This window comes from Clarias gariepinus, chromosome 2, assembly GCF_024256425.1.
Source record: "Clarias gariepinus isolate MV-2021 ecotype Netherlands chromosome 2, CGAR_prim_01v2, whole genome shotgun sequence".
Classification (NCBI taxonomy): Eukaryota; Metazoa; Chordata; class Actinopteri; order Siluriformes; family Clariidae; genus Clarias; species Clarias gariepinus.
In genome coordinates, this window is record NC_071101.1 from 30380433 (window position 1) to 30396963 (window position 16531).

Genomic DNA, 16531 nt, shown 5'->3' on the forward strand with positions numbered 1-16531 from the left:
AAGCTACCACTGTTGTGTCCTTGAGCAAGGTCCTTAACCCTCAACCGCTCAGATGTATATTGAGATAAAATAAAAATGTAGGTCGCTCCGGATAATTTTGTTCGCCAAATGCCGTAAATGTAAATATTTGTTTTAACAGAATAAAAATGCCTCTTTGGTGCAACTTACCATCACTTAAAAACTCATTATAAACAGGAATCCCATTGAAATCTCCACAAAGTCCACAGGTACGATTAGAATATTTACTGTCCACTTCCACCTAGTTTAGAAATTTAGAAAGGTACCTGGTTTATATAATAGTTTACAACTTTACAATATTTTACAGACCGTCTTCGCACGCGCGCACACACACACACACACATATGAGATTAAATTCACACAAAAAATCACTAAAAGTAAAATCTTAATTGTAAGAGTAACTTTGCTTTGAATGCTCTGCATTGAATCATCTTCATTACATTTTGCCTACCATTAGTTTTTCATTCTACTTTTATGTGGTTTATTTATGTCTAAATTCAAATCAATTATTTTGTTCAGGTGTATTTTGTATGAATTAATAAGCTCCTGAAATGCAACATCAGCAAACATAAATGTTGTATTAAACTGACTTTGTTACTCTGAAAAGCGATGGTCAGAAAGGGACACGCCCTAGGTTCTGTATGGTCACACACAGACACACACAGGTCACTGCAATATGCTAAATCATCAACAACCATTTTATGTGTTGTGGTAACATTTCAAGTGACTTGCACTAAATACATTTCGGCACCTGTCCTACCAGTAAGATTTTATTAGTAGCCATGTACAGCCCATAAAACATTTTCTAAACCTAAAGTAAAATATGTTTTACTTTGAGAATAAAGATCTTTGTAAAAAGGGTACATGTTAAATGGTGATATTACCATGACAGCATCATCTCTATTCCATGTGACACTGAGGCCCAGTTTGGCATAAAGTTTCATGTAGATAGGGTTCTCTTCAAGCATCACCCCCGCTACATAGTGTGGTAGTTTTACACTAATGAAGGAGACGGAAAGAAAGAAATATTGGACAAAAATCATTGATTATTCATCAGATTATGAGTTCTTAAAGGTAAATTTTTTAACTGTAATAAAGCAAACAAATAAATGATGAATGATACTAAATTTATTACAGTTAAGAATTAGGTATCTTACACATCACTGTTAACCATAACCAGTTTCTTGGTGAGCTCAATGCTAATGGCTCCTATAGTGACCATCACTCTGGTGATTTCTGGGTTTCCAGGAGTCTGTGCTCTTTTCACATGTACAGAGAAACCCTGCACAGGCCCTTGGCAGTCAGAGACAAGGTTATATTCACAAGTGCCTTGGAACTGGTAGACATCTCCATCAAACGTCTTAAAGTGGAAATTTCCCCACATGCTACAAATGTTGCTGACATGGTTGCTTCGGCGCACTGTGGGAAGAAGCAGGACAAAATATTAAGCACAAACAGGTCTTATTTTAATTGTATATTTTAATTTTTTTTTGTCATATACTGACTCCTCCAAGATTTTTACTCTCACTGAGACCTGAATTCACACAGATAGCACAATGATTGTCAAATAATGCAGACTATTAAAATAACATTCTTACACAATTCTGTACACCTGCTGATCATATACATTTTTTTCATTCATTCTTGTTTTTATTTTTAATTAAATTGCCTCTAAATTGCCATGTTGGGTGCTTATGGGGAAAAGAGTGTAGTAGTAATAAGCATAACAAACATAAAGCAAGTTGTCAGTCTGTTTTGTAGAAATTGTTTTGTTTTGTATCATTGTGTTCTACACTCTAAAAGCTGCTGGGTTAAAAAACAACTCAACCCAGCCGCTGGGTCACTACTGGACAGAACAAATGTTGGGTTTTACCATTTAACCCATTTAACCCAGAATTCTGGGTTGTTTATTTGAACCAACCAGTTAATAAAACTGACACTCTTTCTGGGTTGATCACATTCCATTTGATTTAGTAGATAGAACAATTTAGTTTTTAAAAAAGTCCCAAAATGTACCCAACTTCACATATTGTAAATAGATTGTCACAGAATAAGAAAATGCAAATAACTCAACTTGACAAAAACGTCAGACAGCGCCATTTAATCCCAAGGTGACAATTTGTTAAATATAAAATGAATGTAACATAAAAAATCTCTGTAAAACAATAAAAGTAAGAGGTCCCTGTAAATATGGTTTGAATTGCATTTTGCATTTAATGCAATGTTTAAACACTTTGTATACAGAACCTCTCAATACAAGTCTTATAATGCCCACATGACATCAAACATTCCCCATCTTAATATTGTAACTATTTATTTTAACTACTAGTGTAACTATTACCATTTAATTTACTTTAAAATGACATTAAGAACAAGAACAATACTTTTTTTTAATTATTTTTTTTAATTATTGATTAAATGTGGGCTAAAAAAACTGTTGTTCTCAAAAATGTAACAGAGTACTTATGTCCATTAATCTGATATACAGTATGCCAGGGGAACTCCCAGGTGGGAAGATGCTGCTTTGTGTAGTTAACATCAAAAACCTTTAAACAAACATCAACAGTCTCTATCAAAGAGTCTGTCTCAATAGCATTGCCTCCAACAATGGCAAAGGTCTGTCAGGTCCTCCTTGTCTCAGCCCCAAGGCACAAAACATGGAACAATGCTCCAGACATCTCCATCATTTGCATATATTCCACGATGTTGGTTCTCACCTGTAAATTACAAACCATCACATAGTATTGTAATATAACTGATATTTAAGTCAAGCATTTTTTGTAACGGATGTACAGCTACATATGAATTTAACGTGAAAGGAGTTTTTCCCTGGAAATATACAAAATAATGTATATGATGTGAACAAGAATTTAGTGTATATTTCTGACTAATTTAAGTCATGATTTAAAGTGCGTGGAATAACAGGATACGGCACTCCGTCTGGATTTAATACGAAACAATCCACCCTTTCCAATTCTCAACAAACCCTAGATAAATATAATATTTAAGTGATGAATTTACAACGTATACTGGATATTTCAAAAGGAGCTTGTTTTAATCTATGACTTAACGATAATGCATTTTTCTGATTTCATTAAATAATGAAAAAACTGAATAAGAAAACATTAATCACTATATCAAAGCATTTAAACAATAAAATATGCTTGCTTCTACCACAACTTAATAAAAAGTAAGTAAAAATTCACATTAACTTACCATAAAATACCGAGTGCTCTGATTCAGAGCGTGATTCAGTCAGAAGTGAAGAATCCAGAAAGTTCGCCAAAAAAATAAAACAATTGCTAGTTGTTGTTTTTTTTTCCCCAAATGATCCTGGATCAGACAGAAACAGAAGACATATTATTCTGACAACTATAAAATATTATAAAATATACCAAAACACTTTCTGGACACAACTTTAGTGGGAGTTTACCTAAAATTACATTTAGTCTTACATTTAGTAAATTTTCTTTAGTAGATTTTATTTATGTATGCGAATGTAACCGGTTAAGTTCCCACCACATCCTACATCATAATATATTGGCTCATTAAAGTGGAGATTAATTTTTAAAACTACTTACTAGTATAAAAATATAACACAATACAAAAACGTAAATAAAAAAAAAAAATCACTGAACAATAATTTGGATCATATTTGTCAAACAAAGGAAAGAACAATAAGACAAACAACATATACAACTACGTATAAAGACAATATTTTCAGTGTCCAGTAGCACCAGTCTCACAGAGACCCAAGAGGCTAATAAACAGTTTGACAGCAAAACGAGACACTTTGGCAGTATTGTGATTTTTATTTATTTATTTATTAAAAGATGCAAGACAATACTGCCAAAATGTATAATTTACAGGCTGTTAGAAAATATTGTTTGCATTGTCTCTTATTGAGTCACAAGGGTGTTAAAAAGCATTCATCATTCAAAGTTATTCAGCTCAGTGTAAAGTTGGTATGATTTTGAAAGTGCTATTACTCCACCTGGCACAGTTTAATCTCAGTGGAACAATTTGACTACATGTGCAGTGCCATGAAAAAGTATTTGCCTCTTTCTGATTTTTTTTCTTTGCATATTTGTCACACTTGTATGAATGGAATTTCACCTAAACACTTTATAAGGAAAAGACAAATTGGCCTTATTGTTTGTGAGATATCATGAACATTTTTCAGGGGGTATCATCGTGATGCAGTGTAAGATATACCACTCATCAGTGTAAGCTGCAAGTGGAGCAGGGTCAGTGATGATGAACCAGTGCATCGTAATCAGGTCATATCACTTCAAGCCAAGGGTTACACTACTGAAACGCAGTTTTCTCATAAAATACAGCCTAGGTGTGGGGAGTTCATGTTTTTATATTCTGTGCAGACTATTGGCACACTATAAAAACATGAACTCCCCACACCCCATATCAAAGTGCGACAAAAAAAGTGGAAAAGCGAATGAACATGGAAATGATCTTGCTCCTACCACAACTACAACATTTAAAATGTAGGTAAAAATAGATGTTAACTTACCATAAAATACTGGCAGCTTTGAGTAGCATGTCTCCTGCTTCAGAAGTGAAAAATGCGCAAAGTTCGTCATGCCGTTTCTCAATTCCAAGAACGCAAACAACGGACTTGACTTGGAAGTGCACACTCGAGGGTTTGAGGACACCGGGTATATTGTAAATGGAACGCAGAGTACAGGATGCTTCACGCAGTTGAGATATATAGTACCATAACCTTATTATACCAAAGACTGCCTGTTAAAATAATGTATAAAATAAATCCGCTGTTTTAACCACTACAGTAGTGTGGACAGATAAAGCGATTTTGTTGCTATATATTTAGCGAGTATTTAGACCCCTCTATCGACTAGCGACTTTTTCTGGTGTTACTGGAGACTTTGTGTCCGTACCGTACCGTTCTTAGACTTCTTAACTTGTCGCAGCAGCTGCCGCCGGCCCCCTCCCTCAATCCTCTCTCAGTCCTCTCTCAGCAGTCCCTCCCAGCTGCAGTCACAGCAGAAATTGTTCACGCCTCTGCATCCCGACTGCAAATGAATCGCACGTGCGCAAAGCCGCAGTTGGCCGCTCCCGCCCTGGCTTGTTTTATATATATATACTCAGCAAAAAAAGAAACGCCCCTTTTACAGGACTGTGTATTTCAACAATAATGTTGTAAAAATCCAAATAACTTTACAGATCTTCATTGTAAAGGGTTTAAACAATGTTTTCCATGCATGTTCAATTAACCATAATCAATTAATTAACATGCACCTGTGGAATGGTCGTTAAGACCTTAACAGCTTACAGAAAGTAGCCATTTAAGGTCACAGTTCTAAAAACGCAGGACCCTAAAGAGACTTGTCTACCGACTGTGAAAGACACCCAAAGAAAGATGCCCAGGGTCCCTGCTCATCTGCGTGAACGTGCATTAGGCATGCTGCAGGGAGGCATGAGGACTGCTGATGTGGCTAGGGCAATAAATCGCCATGTCCGCACTGTGAGACGCCTAAGACAGCGCTACAGGGAGACAGGAAGGACAGCTGATCATCCTCGCAGTGGAAGACCACGTGTAACAACACCTGCACAGGATCGGTACATCGAATATCACACCTGCGTGACAGGTACAGGATGGCCACAACAACTGCCTGAGTCACACCAGGAACACACAATCCCTCCATCAGTGCTCAGACTGTCCGCAATAGGCAGTCCATGAGGAGGAGATGCACTGCAGTACTTCAAGCAGCTGGTGGCCACACCAGATACTGACTGGTACTTTTGATTTTGAGCCTCCCTTCATTCAGGGACACATTGTGAAACATTTGTAGTTTATGTCTTATGGTGTTGACTCTTTTAGTGTTCATACAAATATTTACACATTAGGTTTATAGAAAGTAAAAACAGTTAAAAGTCAGAGGATGTTTCTTTTTTTGCTGAGTATATATATACTCTATATTTATATACTGTATATATATAAATAACAAACAAACAAAAACTAACTAACTTCGCCACCGTGTCTCTTTTGGGTCACTTTAGCCAGTCCCAAGCCTGGATAAAGGAGGAGGGTTGGAATTGTGACATTAAAAATATATAAATCTTATGTTCCAAACTAACATTAACCAATTAACACTAGCTTCTATGTTTCTTTTTATAGATAAGCAAAACATGCAGCTTGTTCTATTCTATCTCAGTTCATTTTATTTTATTACATAATAATAATAATAATAATAACCTTGCTACATGAACTGTGTAAGGGCTAACTGAGACTTGTTATAGCACTTGCATATTATTTCTCTTTATTTTTTTTTATTTTGAGTACTTTAATTAAAAATAAATAAATTAATTAAATAAAATTATATCTGTCTATCTTTAAACAAGGTATTTGACAAAAACAAGTTCATTTTTATAGTTCTAAACGAATGTGGGGTGCTTTTACCCACTCACTTTTTGTCATGATATTATGTAAATTACGCGATGATGTCATTTAGCGACTTCGAGCGAATTTTAGGACAGCCGATGGCTGTCTCTTTCTTTTTTATAAAGGGTAATGTACTTCAGCTTAAAGTTTTACACTTTGTGGCATAATGCAGTTAGAGCATGAAATAAAAACTCAACAAACAAAAAAAACAAACAAAACAGTCTCTAATGCAATGCATCCATAGAGTGTTAATGATTATAATCTCACTCACTCACTCATCTTCTATACTTCATCCTCTATTGAGGGTCGTGGGGACCTGGAGCCTATCCCAGGAGGCTTAGGGCACAAGGCAGGGTACACCCAGGACAGCTGCCTGATTATAATCTAGATATCCTTAATATGCTCTTACACCTTTGCTCTGCTTCTCCATATTACAGGTTAAAAAGTTACTTCCTGGTGACATTGCTTAGTTTTAATAGTCATCTGGAGCCGTTATAAATAGCATAAATAGGTATATATTTATACTATTACAGTACAATTATCAAAGGTAGACTTTTGACCTATCTGATCCTACAAGACTGTTTGAAGCATTAGTCTCTTACCCCTCACTGCGTTCACATGGAGGCCACAGGTCAAAGCCAGGGCCAGAACACAGAGTGTAGATATGTTCCACGCCATGGTGGGCTTGAGGGTGAATTTGTCGACACTTCTCAGGTCAAGCCCACACAGTGCTACCTCTGCTAGCTCTGACACCTTGTATTGATTTAACTCGGCCCTAAATGACACCCCCCTCTTTGTGTGGAACTCTCATTCATTCTACTTTTATTGAGATGATTGGGGGGTGTGGTTGCTCTAAGATCCCTGTGATAGGTTCCAGGCATCCCGTTGATCCTGCACCTGATAAGTGGTATAACTGATGGGTGGATGGATACAAATCAAATATACAGTACCCATTTGCCCAGGTTAAGCAACTGAAACAGGTTACGGTAAAAACAGGATATGTGTCATTGATTATCATAATTATCACAAGCAATTTACTTTGGATCTAGTATGTGATTATTCAGCCGAGTAACTTGCACAATAGTAAACTGGTAGCATTACAGTAAGTTTCTATCACTTCAACATCGCAACATCAGTGCAAAAATTTTAAGACACAAACTAAGAGAAAATTATGAAAAAAAATTTTTTGGGCCAAATGATATTACTATATATTATATTAATGCTTTTTTTTTATTAATTTACATATGTAGAGGTTGTTGACCCTGTCTGGTTGAGTAAAATATAATTCTGTTACCAAACAAGAATACTTTAGCTTCTGTCAGCAGGTATAAAAAAAAAAAAAATTCCCCATACAAAGCAATGAATACAGACTAAAGAACAATTGTGAAACAATAAAACCTAACAATGGTGACTGTGCAGGCCATGGGAGATGTTCAACTTCACTTTCATGTTCATCAAACCACTCTGTCACCAGTTTTGCTGTTTGTATAGGTGCAGTATCATCCTGATACACGGCACCGCCTTCAGGATACAATGTTTGAACCATTGGGTGCACAGGGTCCTCCTGGATGGTTCGGTAGTCCTCTGGCAGTGACGTGCCCATCTAGCACAAGTATTGGGCCTGGGGACTGCCATGATATTGCAACCCAAACCATCACTGATCCACCCCCATGAAGTTTTTATTGGAAACAGGAGAGTTGAGGTGCACATTTAATTCTTAAATAGTTGGACAGCTGTGGCTTTATGTTTTCTGGATACAATTTGGGTTAGCACCTGGACATCCCTTTCAGACAGCTTCCTCTTGCATCCACAGTTACTCCTGTTGGATGTGGTTCGTCCTTCTTGGTGGTATGCTGACATTACGCTTGATACCGTGGCTCTTGATACATCACAAAGACTTGCTGTCTTGGTCACAGATGCATCAGCAAGATGCGCACCAACTATCACATCCTTCTCCTGTCCTTGTCTTTATTATTTCACACAACTTATTATGACGCCACCTTACAAAAAATCTCACATTTATCCCGACTCAATTTGTTATACAAGAATTTACTGGAATTGAAGTTAGAGTAGATAGATAGAGATCTATTTTCTAAGGGAGGATGCTTACAAGAGCAAATATCTAGATAAAGAAATAATATTAACATTATAAGACATGAACCAAAAGTCTATTTACACTGCTAAATCTTCCTGCATGTGTCTGCATTTCATTTGTTAAAAACAAATAATGCAATATATTTATAACATATTGTAGTGCTATTTGAACTTCATTATCAGACCTCTATGGCATATACAAGGTGTCCCAAAAAATTTGACATCTAGCTCCCAGACCCCTTATTGCTTCCATTTAGTCCTAAATGTCACCCTCTCTCTTTGTGTGGAACTTTTATCCTGCACCACGTTTATTGCGATGATTGGGTGGGAGGTGTTAGTGATAAATACATTTAATCTGAGCATTTAAGCTGATCAGACAAAGCATATAAGCCACCCCGCATCATTGCAATAAAAGTTGTGTAGAATGTAAGTTCTACACAATGGGTGGCAATCTGTATATAGAAACTTGAAGTACAGTATACTATGAAATGCATGCCTGTTTGTCCTTAATTTCGTCCTGCTTTTCTCCACAGTCGCCGGGACCACCATGTCAGCAATATTTGTAGCATGTGGGGAAATTTCCACTTTAAGACGTTTAATGAAGATGTCTACCAGTTCCAAGGCACTTGTGAATATAACTTTGTCTCTGACTAACAAGGATCTGTGCAGGGTTACTCTGTACATGTGAAAGGAACCTAATTTTTAAACTGTGGGGGTGTTAGTGATAAAACCATTTAATTTATTAATAAATGCACTGTTGATCAGGTTGACACCTTCTAAGCTGGGATTCAGGTTTAGTTTAGTAATTCCACTCTTTCTTATAACAGATTACTTTTACTATGAAAAAATGGCAAAAAAATATATATTATTTTATATAATATTTAACAGTACACTTACAATAGAAATTAGAAGTTGGCACATTTAGTTAGTTTGGTTAGTTAGTGGTTTAGCACTGTCGCCTTGTAACTCTAGGGTTGGGGTTTACAGGTTCTCTCCATGCCTGGAATGTTTCCTCTGGATACTCAATCAGTACAAATATACATACTGCACAGTGTAGGCTGATTGGTGTACTAGACTGGCACATAGTGTGTGATTTTTGTAGGTGTATGTGTGTCCTGCGATGAGTTGGCATCCCATTTAGAGTATACACCACTTTAAGTTCTAAGATCCGTGAGCTTCCAGGCATCCCATGATCCTGCACCTGAAAAGGGGTATAACTGATGGGTGGACGGATAGAAATCAAATATACCCATTTGCCCAGGGTGAGCAACTGAAACAGGTTAAAGTTAAAACAGGATATGTGTCATTGATTATCATAACTATCACAGGCAGTTTACTTTGGATCTAGTATGTAATTATTCAGCACAGTAACTTGCACAATATTAGATTTGTAGCATTAAGTTTCCATCACATCAACATCAGTGCAAAAGTTTAAGGACACAAAATAAGAGAAAATTATGAAAATCCTGGCCAAATGATTAATATAATAAAAGGGTAAGCTTTTTTTGCATTGATTAATATATGTAGAGGTTGTTGACCCTGTCTGGTTGAGTAAAATATAAACCTGTTACCAAGCAAGAATACTTCAGCTTTTTTCAACAGGTGTAAGAATAAAAATGTTTTAATCATACAAGTCAGAGAGTACTAGTGATGGGTTGTGTTCTTTTTGAACGAATCTTTAACATGATTTAGAAGAATGAGTAGTTCCAGAGAGTGATGCGTTCATTTTCTACTGGGTGTGCATTCGGAAATCATCTTAAAACCTTCGTAGGTTATGTACTGGAAACAGAATTGAGCGATTCTTTCTCAATGACTCTTCCAGTCTGAGTTTGTTCTTTTGTCTTATGACTCCCATAGACGCTATGCAATGCATTACACAGGAAAGAGAATTGAACTGGTTTCAATGAGTCTTTCGTTCTTTTGTCATGTGACTCCCATGACGCTATGCAGTGCAATAAACTTAAAATAACGAACGACTAAAAGTGTCATGAAATCAGAACGGACACAAATGCAGGTCTACTTCAATGTTTTTTTTCTTTTATTACTTCTTGTTGGAAAGGTGCTTTGAACCAGGCAAAAACAGAAAAAAAACAAAAGACCAAAATAAAAACAAAAACAAACAAACTGAACTGATCTCTTTAGGCGTTCCTGACGCTCCTGACGCTCCTGACACAGGAGCGTCAAAGTCTCAAAAGGGAAAGGACACAACAAAAACAAGGAAAAAGGCCTTCACTGCAAGTAGGGATAACTGCAGGCTGGAGCAATAAGGCGTGCCGAAAGGTTGGGGCGTGCCGAAGGGTAGAGGGCATGTCAAAAGAAACTGGTGGGTGAATGGAGCTTTTGCGTTGGCCAATCAACGTGCCGAAAGGTAGGGGGTGTGTCGAAAGGTAGGGCGTGCCAAAAGGTAGGGGCGTGCCGAAAGCTTTCTTCTTGGTGAATGGAGCTTCTGCGTTGGTCAATCAGCGGTAATCTTATTTATATGTAAGTACCTTTAGTCTAGCGTGGAAGAACATGGCGGCGGTAAGGCTTGGTGTGGTTAGTCAATATAAATAATTATTTTCTTTATTTTCGTCAATTAATTGTTCGTTTAATTGTTGTCGACACACACATATTACTGTGAGACGAAACACAGACAGGTTTTCACTCGAAGTAAGGGTTGGCAGTTTGCAGAGGTGTGGACACGAGTCATGTGACTTGGACTCGAGTCAGACTCGAGTCATGAATTTGATGACTTTAGACTCGACTTGACAAAATATAAAAAGACTTGCAACTTGACTTGGACTTTAACATAAATAACTCGGACTTTCACTTGGACTTGCGCCTATTGACTTGTAAAGACTTGCTAGTTCCCATAAAAAGCCCAAAGATAAAAAGTATGTTAACACGGTCCGCTCTATCTCTGTTTATGTGTCTGTGCGCGTGTGTGTGACAGAGCGCATGCGCGCATTCGGCACAACATCCAATCAAAGTACCATAAATTTTTTGATTCGACAGCATCCAACGTGACAACAACGTGAACGCACCAGTTCGCGAAATGATACCGAAGGTTGTTTCGTTTGGTTATAAAAATTACAAGGTGGTCAACAAAAAAAGAATTGCAGTATGTAAAACATGCGGGTCGAAAATAACAGACGGAGATGCCACAACTTTCAACTTTGTTCGACACTTGAAGTTGCACAAAGAAAGGTTAGTTTTGAATGAATGTCAAGACTACCTTATCAGCTAAGTAATTTACTAGCTGCATGTTTATATTAATAAGACTGTACATTTCCTCAACGTCACCTTTCAAACACTACAGTCTGCAAACCCCTGCTGGTTCATGTGTGATGCGAGGCAAAATGGAATCTAGTGTGGTGGCATCAAAGCATTTGACTTCAGTTTCCTGAGGGGAAGTTAAAGCAGTGAAAATATTGTGGCGTGGGTGGGGTTTGAGTAACAACCATCATGCTTTGCGGGAGGGATTGTTATGTGTTCACCGTGTTGGGGAAAGGTGTCTGGGGTAGTGGCTTCGGCCAGTGTGTGTGTGTGTGTGTTGGGTGATACGTGAATGTGCTGTTTGTGTGACTTTTGGTGCTGTGCTAAATAAAATACTCCCAGCCATTTGCATTGGGCAGCAAGGAAGCTCACTCGTCTCTCCACGCTCATTGGTAGCTGTGAAAAACGCTACAATATTCTTAATATTGCACACACTGAAACTGAAATATATAGTATACATCATACAATACAATTAATATTAACACATTGACACTGATATGAGTAAAGAGTAGTTTTAAATACAACGTGTGGCTAAAAGGGATTTTCTGACAGTTGTTTCGTATGATTACCTGTTACAGATATGAAGAATACCAGATGAACAGAACCATCTTAAATGAACCACAACAGCCTTCAATCTCTCAATTTCTGGACACTGGTGTAAGGCATTACAGCATGAGTCACCCTCAGCAGAAAGCCATCACCAATGCCATATTGTCTGATTTGATTATTGATTGCAACATTCCCCTGTCCATTGTGGAAAAAAGAGCTTTCGTCACTATCTGTCAGTGCTGGACAGTAAGTACAGCCCAGTCTGTCGCAGAACACTGACCGCAAAAACAGAAAGCCTCACTGAGGAGAGACGTTTAAAATTAAAAACTCAATTGAGCAAAACTGACCATTTTTCAGTTACTGTGGACATCTGGTCTGACCGAAAGAAGAGGGGATTCCTTGGCGTCACTGTGCACTGAGTAGAGAAAGACGAAGAGAGGGTACAGCTAAAGACTAATCTCCTGGCCTGCAACCGCTTCAAAGGCTCTCACACTGCTGAACGTATCTGTGACCAATTTGAGGCAATATGTGATAAATACAACATCAAAGCTAAATTGGACTATATTATAAGTGACAATGCTGCTAACATGCGAAAGGCATTCACTGTGTGCTTCCCTAGTGAACAAGAGGATGATGGTGATGATGGAGATCATCTTGATGACCCTGAGCTGTGGTGTGACTTAACCCTGGAAGATCAGCAAACAGTAAATGCTGCTATGGCAAAGAAACAGCGCCTGCAGTGTTTTGCACACGCACTGCAGCTGGTTGTGGGGGATTGTTTAAAAGAAACAAAAGTAGTATGTCCTTCTCTTTCCAAATTATCAAAACTTAGCTCACTGCTGCACACAAGCACAACGTTCAAGGATCTTTTTGATGCTGAATTTGGGGAGCAGAAAGGCATCCCTGCTGCAGTGAAAACGAGATGGAACTCAACACTGAGGCAAGTAAAAGCAGTCCTTCAGTGTGATCACCTAAAGCTCTGTGCTGTTCTTAAAAAGGCCGGGCATAAGGAGCTGTCATTCTCACCACGAGAGTGGAATCTCTTGAAGGAGTTGGTGGACACCTTAAAACCGTTTGGGGAAGCAACTGATTTGACGCAGGGGGAGAAGGTCATCACAATCAGTGCAGTTGTTCCATCTGTCTTGTCCCTCAATCACCACCTTGAGAAGCTGAAGCCTGAAGTTCGTTTTCTAAGCGGCCTGGTCATGAGTCTCCAGACGTCCCTGAAAAAGAGATTTCTTGGGATTTTTATTAATGTGAAAATGGCCCAGTCTTAAGAAGGAATTACTGCCCCATTTTCAGACACAATCTACCTGAAAGCAGCGACCTTGGATCCAGCCTTTGCTCTGCTGTGTCACCAACATCAGTGTAATAAGGGCTCTCTTGTTTCTGCTGTCATTGTTATATGTATTTCCAGAATTGATCCTGCAAGATGCTGCAGAGACTGAGCCACCTGTGCCTCTGCCTGGTGAAGAAGAGCAAGAGGACATTGGAGAAGGAGAAGGACTGTTTGCTGCATACCATAAGAGGCAGAAAAGGGAGGTAGGGACCACGCTAGGAGTACAGCTAAGTCACTACATTGACATTGCAGAAGGACAGAACGCCCTTTTGTTCTGGGCACTAAACATGAAAACTCTTCCTTCACTCTTCCGGGTAGCCATCAGAGTCTTGGCAGTGCCTGCATCTAGTGCTCCAGTGGAGCGAGTTTTCAGCCATGGTGGCATCATTCTGCGTCCCCATCGTGCACATCTTGACAGAAAAGCATGTTATGTTCATGTATTTGCCTTCCCCACCCCCTCCTCTAATCTCTTTTTCTCTCTCTCTTTCACTCTCTTTCTCTCTACCCCTACCCACTCTGCCTTTCTAATAAAGACCTGAGATTTTGTTGGAGCCCAGGCTTCTGTACGATCACACTGTACGACCCATATACACTGTATACCCGTACACAAGCAGTCCTACACACATACACAAACGGGACCACTCACACAATCACTCATCTTTCTCTCTCAAACTCTCTCTAACACACACACACACACACACACACACACACACACACACACACACACACACACACACACACACACCAGTCTCTCTATGGATATGTGAAAACATTGTTAGAAAATTTTTTTGAAAACTTAAAAAAGGACTGTTTTGCAAAACTGTGATACATTTGTGATACATGTGGTGATACATTTAAAAAAAAGTTAAACTGTTTGGAGGACTATATTTTTGATCCTATCTTCATCCAAGTACATGTTTGAGGGTGAAGGCATGGTTCAGTTTTTCAGACCTGTTTTGCAATACAAGGTCAACTCGTTCTTGTGCAATATGCTGTGGAGACAAGACGCAGCACTGTTCAGCACTTTTTCAGTATTATATTTTTATGTATCTGTGCAATGTTCTTTCAAAAAAGGTTTGTTTAATAAATACAGATCTTACAACCATACATAATCTGTATAAATTTTATTTTTCTGCTAAAAAGACTTGAAAAGACTCGAAAGTCAAACCGTAGGACTTTGGACTTGACTTGAGACTTGTTGGCCTTTGACTTGGGACTTGACTCGGGACTTGCCTGTCTTGACTCGGGACTTGACTCGGGCAATGAATTGAGACTTACTTGTGACTAGCCAAACAATGACTTTGTCTCACCTCTGGCAGTTTGTATCGGTGTCCGTTTTGCGCTACAGATGTTTTTAGGCCTCGTGAAATGTTTTAGGCCTCGTCATTTTATTCTGACCGAGAGTTTGAAGGATTCTGTTCCATGGACTGCTACTACAGCATAAATAAATGAATGAATGAGCAGATTGAGTGTACAGGTTGGGTGGAGTACACTCTTAAACGGAGCAGCTCTGCCTCTAAATAAAATTTTTTATTGGCTAAAATTGTCTGTTTACTGTTTACTGAATAAGAGCCACTTCAAAGATTACTAAACTGTACCCATCCTCCTCTTTATTGTGGTGTTTTATGAACTATTACATTATACATTTTTCATTATGCTCATATCTATTTGTAAATTCCCGTCTACAGTTAATAACAACTTGTATATATTGACCACCCACTGTAAATTTATAATTATAGTTACTTGCAATATGTATACTATGCTTACATAATATCCTGCACATAAGTATAGTTACCAGACATACCAATTACCATAATATCCTTCTGTAATAGTTACCCATAGCTTCTCCCTGCACATATCCCTCTTAAGTGTACTTAGACTTTATACCTTTATCCTGCACTTTCTGCTAATTGCACTTCTGGTTAGACCTAAACTGCATTTTGTTGCCTTGTACTTGTACATGTGTAATGACAAGGAAGTTTAATCTAATCTATTCTAATATTTGTCCTTATCAGACAATGTCAAAGTCAACGTTATTGTCAATTCTGCTACATGTACAGTGCATACATATAGAGAATTGAAATTACATTTTTCTCACATTTCCTTGTTACAAATAACACTGAAAAAAATTAAATAAACCTAAAAAAAAACTTAACAGAGGTAAGATAATTGAGTTACTGTTCTGCAAAAAGGGACAGTTTACAACACAGAAGGCTGATATGGTGAAAAATGGAATAGTGCAATAAGAATAGTGCAAGTGTGCTTATTTTAGTTGAGTGACATTTTAAAGAGCAATATAAAACAGTATAAACAAGAATGTTTATACTTTTTAATGTAGTTGCACTTCTAGTAAAAGTACAGCAAACAACTGTCAGTTCAAAACATTCTAAATGACTAATTCTGTAACTTTTTTTGGTCTTGTTTAACCAATACAAAGTTAATAGTATTCCAAAAATATTAAAATTACATTAAAAATTTTATGAACAGCTTGTGGTACTATATTCTTTAAATAATTGTAATTTAATTTTGATTATGGGTTTAATACAGTTAAGGCTAGAAGGAATACAGCTTGAGCCCCATTGGGCATACGCACATCAATCTAACGTTTTTTTTCTCTCACTGTACAACAATAAAACTTTTTGTATTACAAAAAAATGATCCAATAGGTATAACAATTCATTTCATTGTTAGTTTCGGTGTTATGCGCTAAAATGCCCCCCATACATAATCGCTATCAAATATTATAGTAGAACATAAATTCATAGGTTTATTATCAAATATGATATTAATATTATAATAAACCCTAGTTACGTGACAGCCGTCAAGACCATGAATACAAATTTTTGTATAATGTTTAT

General features: G+C 37.6%; 1 protein-coding gene across 1 annotated transcript in view; it reads right to left on the reverse strand.

The window, feature by feature from the left end:
- LOC128540801 (mucin-2-like) overlaps nt 1–7114 on the reverse strand; it is a 39621-nt gene extending 32507 nt beyond the window's left edge. Inside the window, exons 1-4 of the mRNA XM_053510782.1 lie at nt 7039–7114; nt 1176–1437; nt 903–1017; nt 169–259 (exon numbers count right to left, since the gene is read on the reverse strand). Coding sequence (XP_053366757.1) covers nt 169–259; nt 903–1017; nt 1176–1437; nt 7039–7114 — 544 coding nt within the window. The remainder of the gene's footprint in view (nt 1–168; nt 260–902; nt 1018–1175; nt 1438–7038) is intronic.
- Between the last annotated feature and the right edge of the window lie 9417 nt (nt 7115–16531).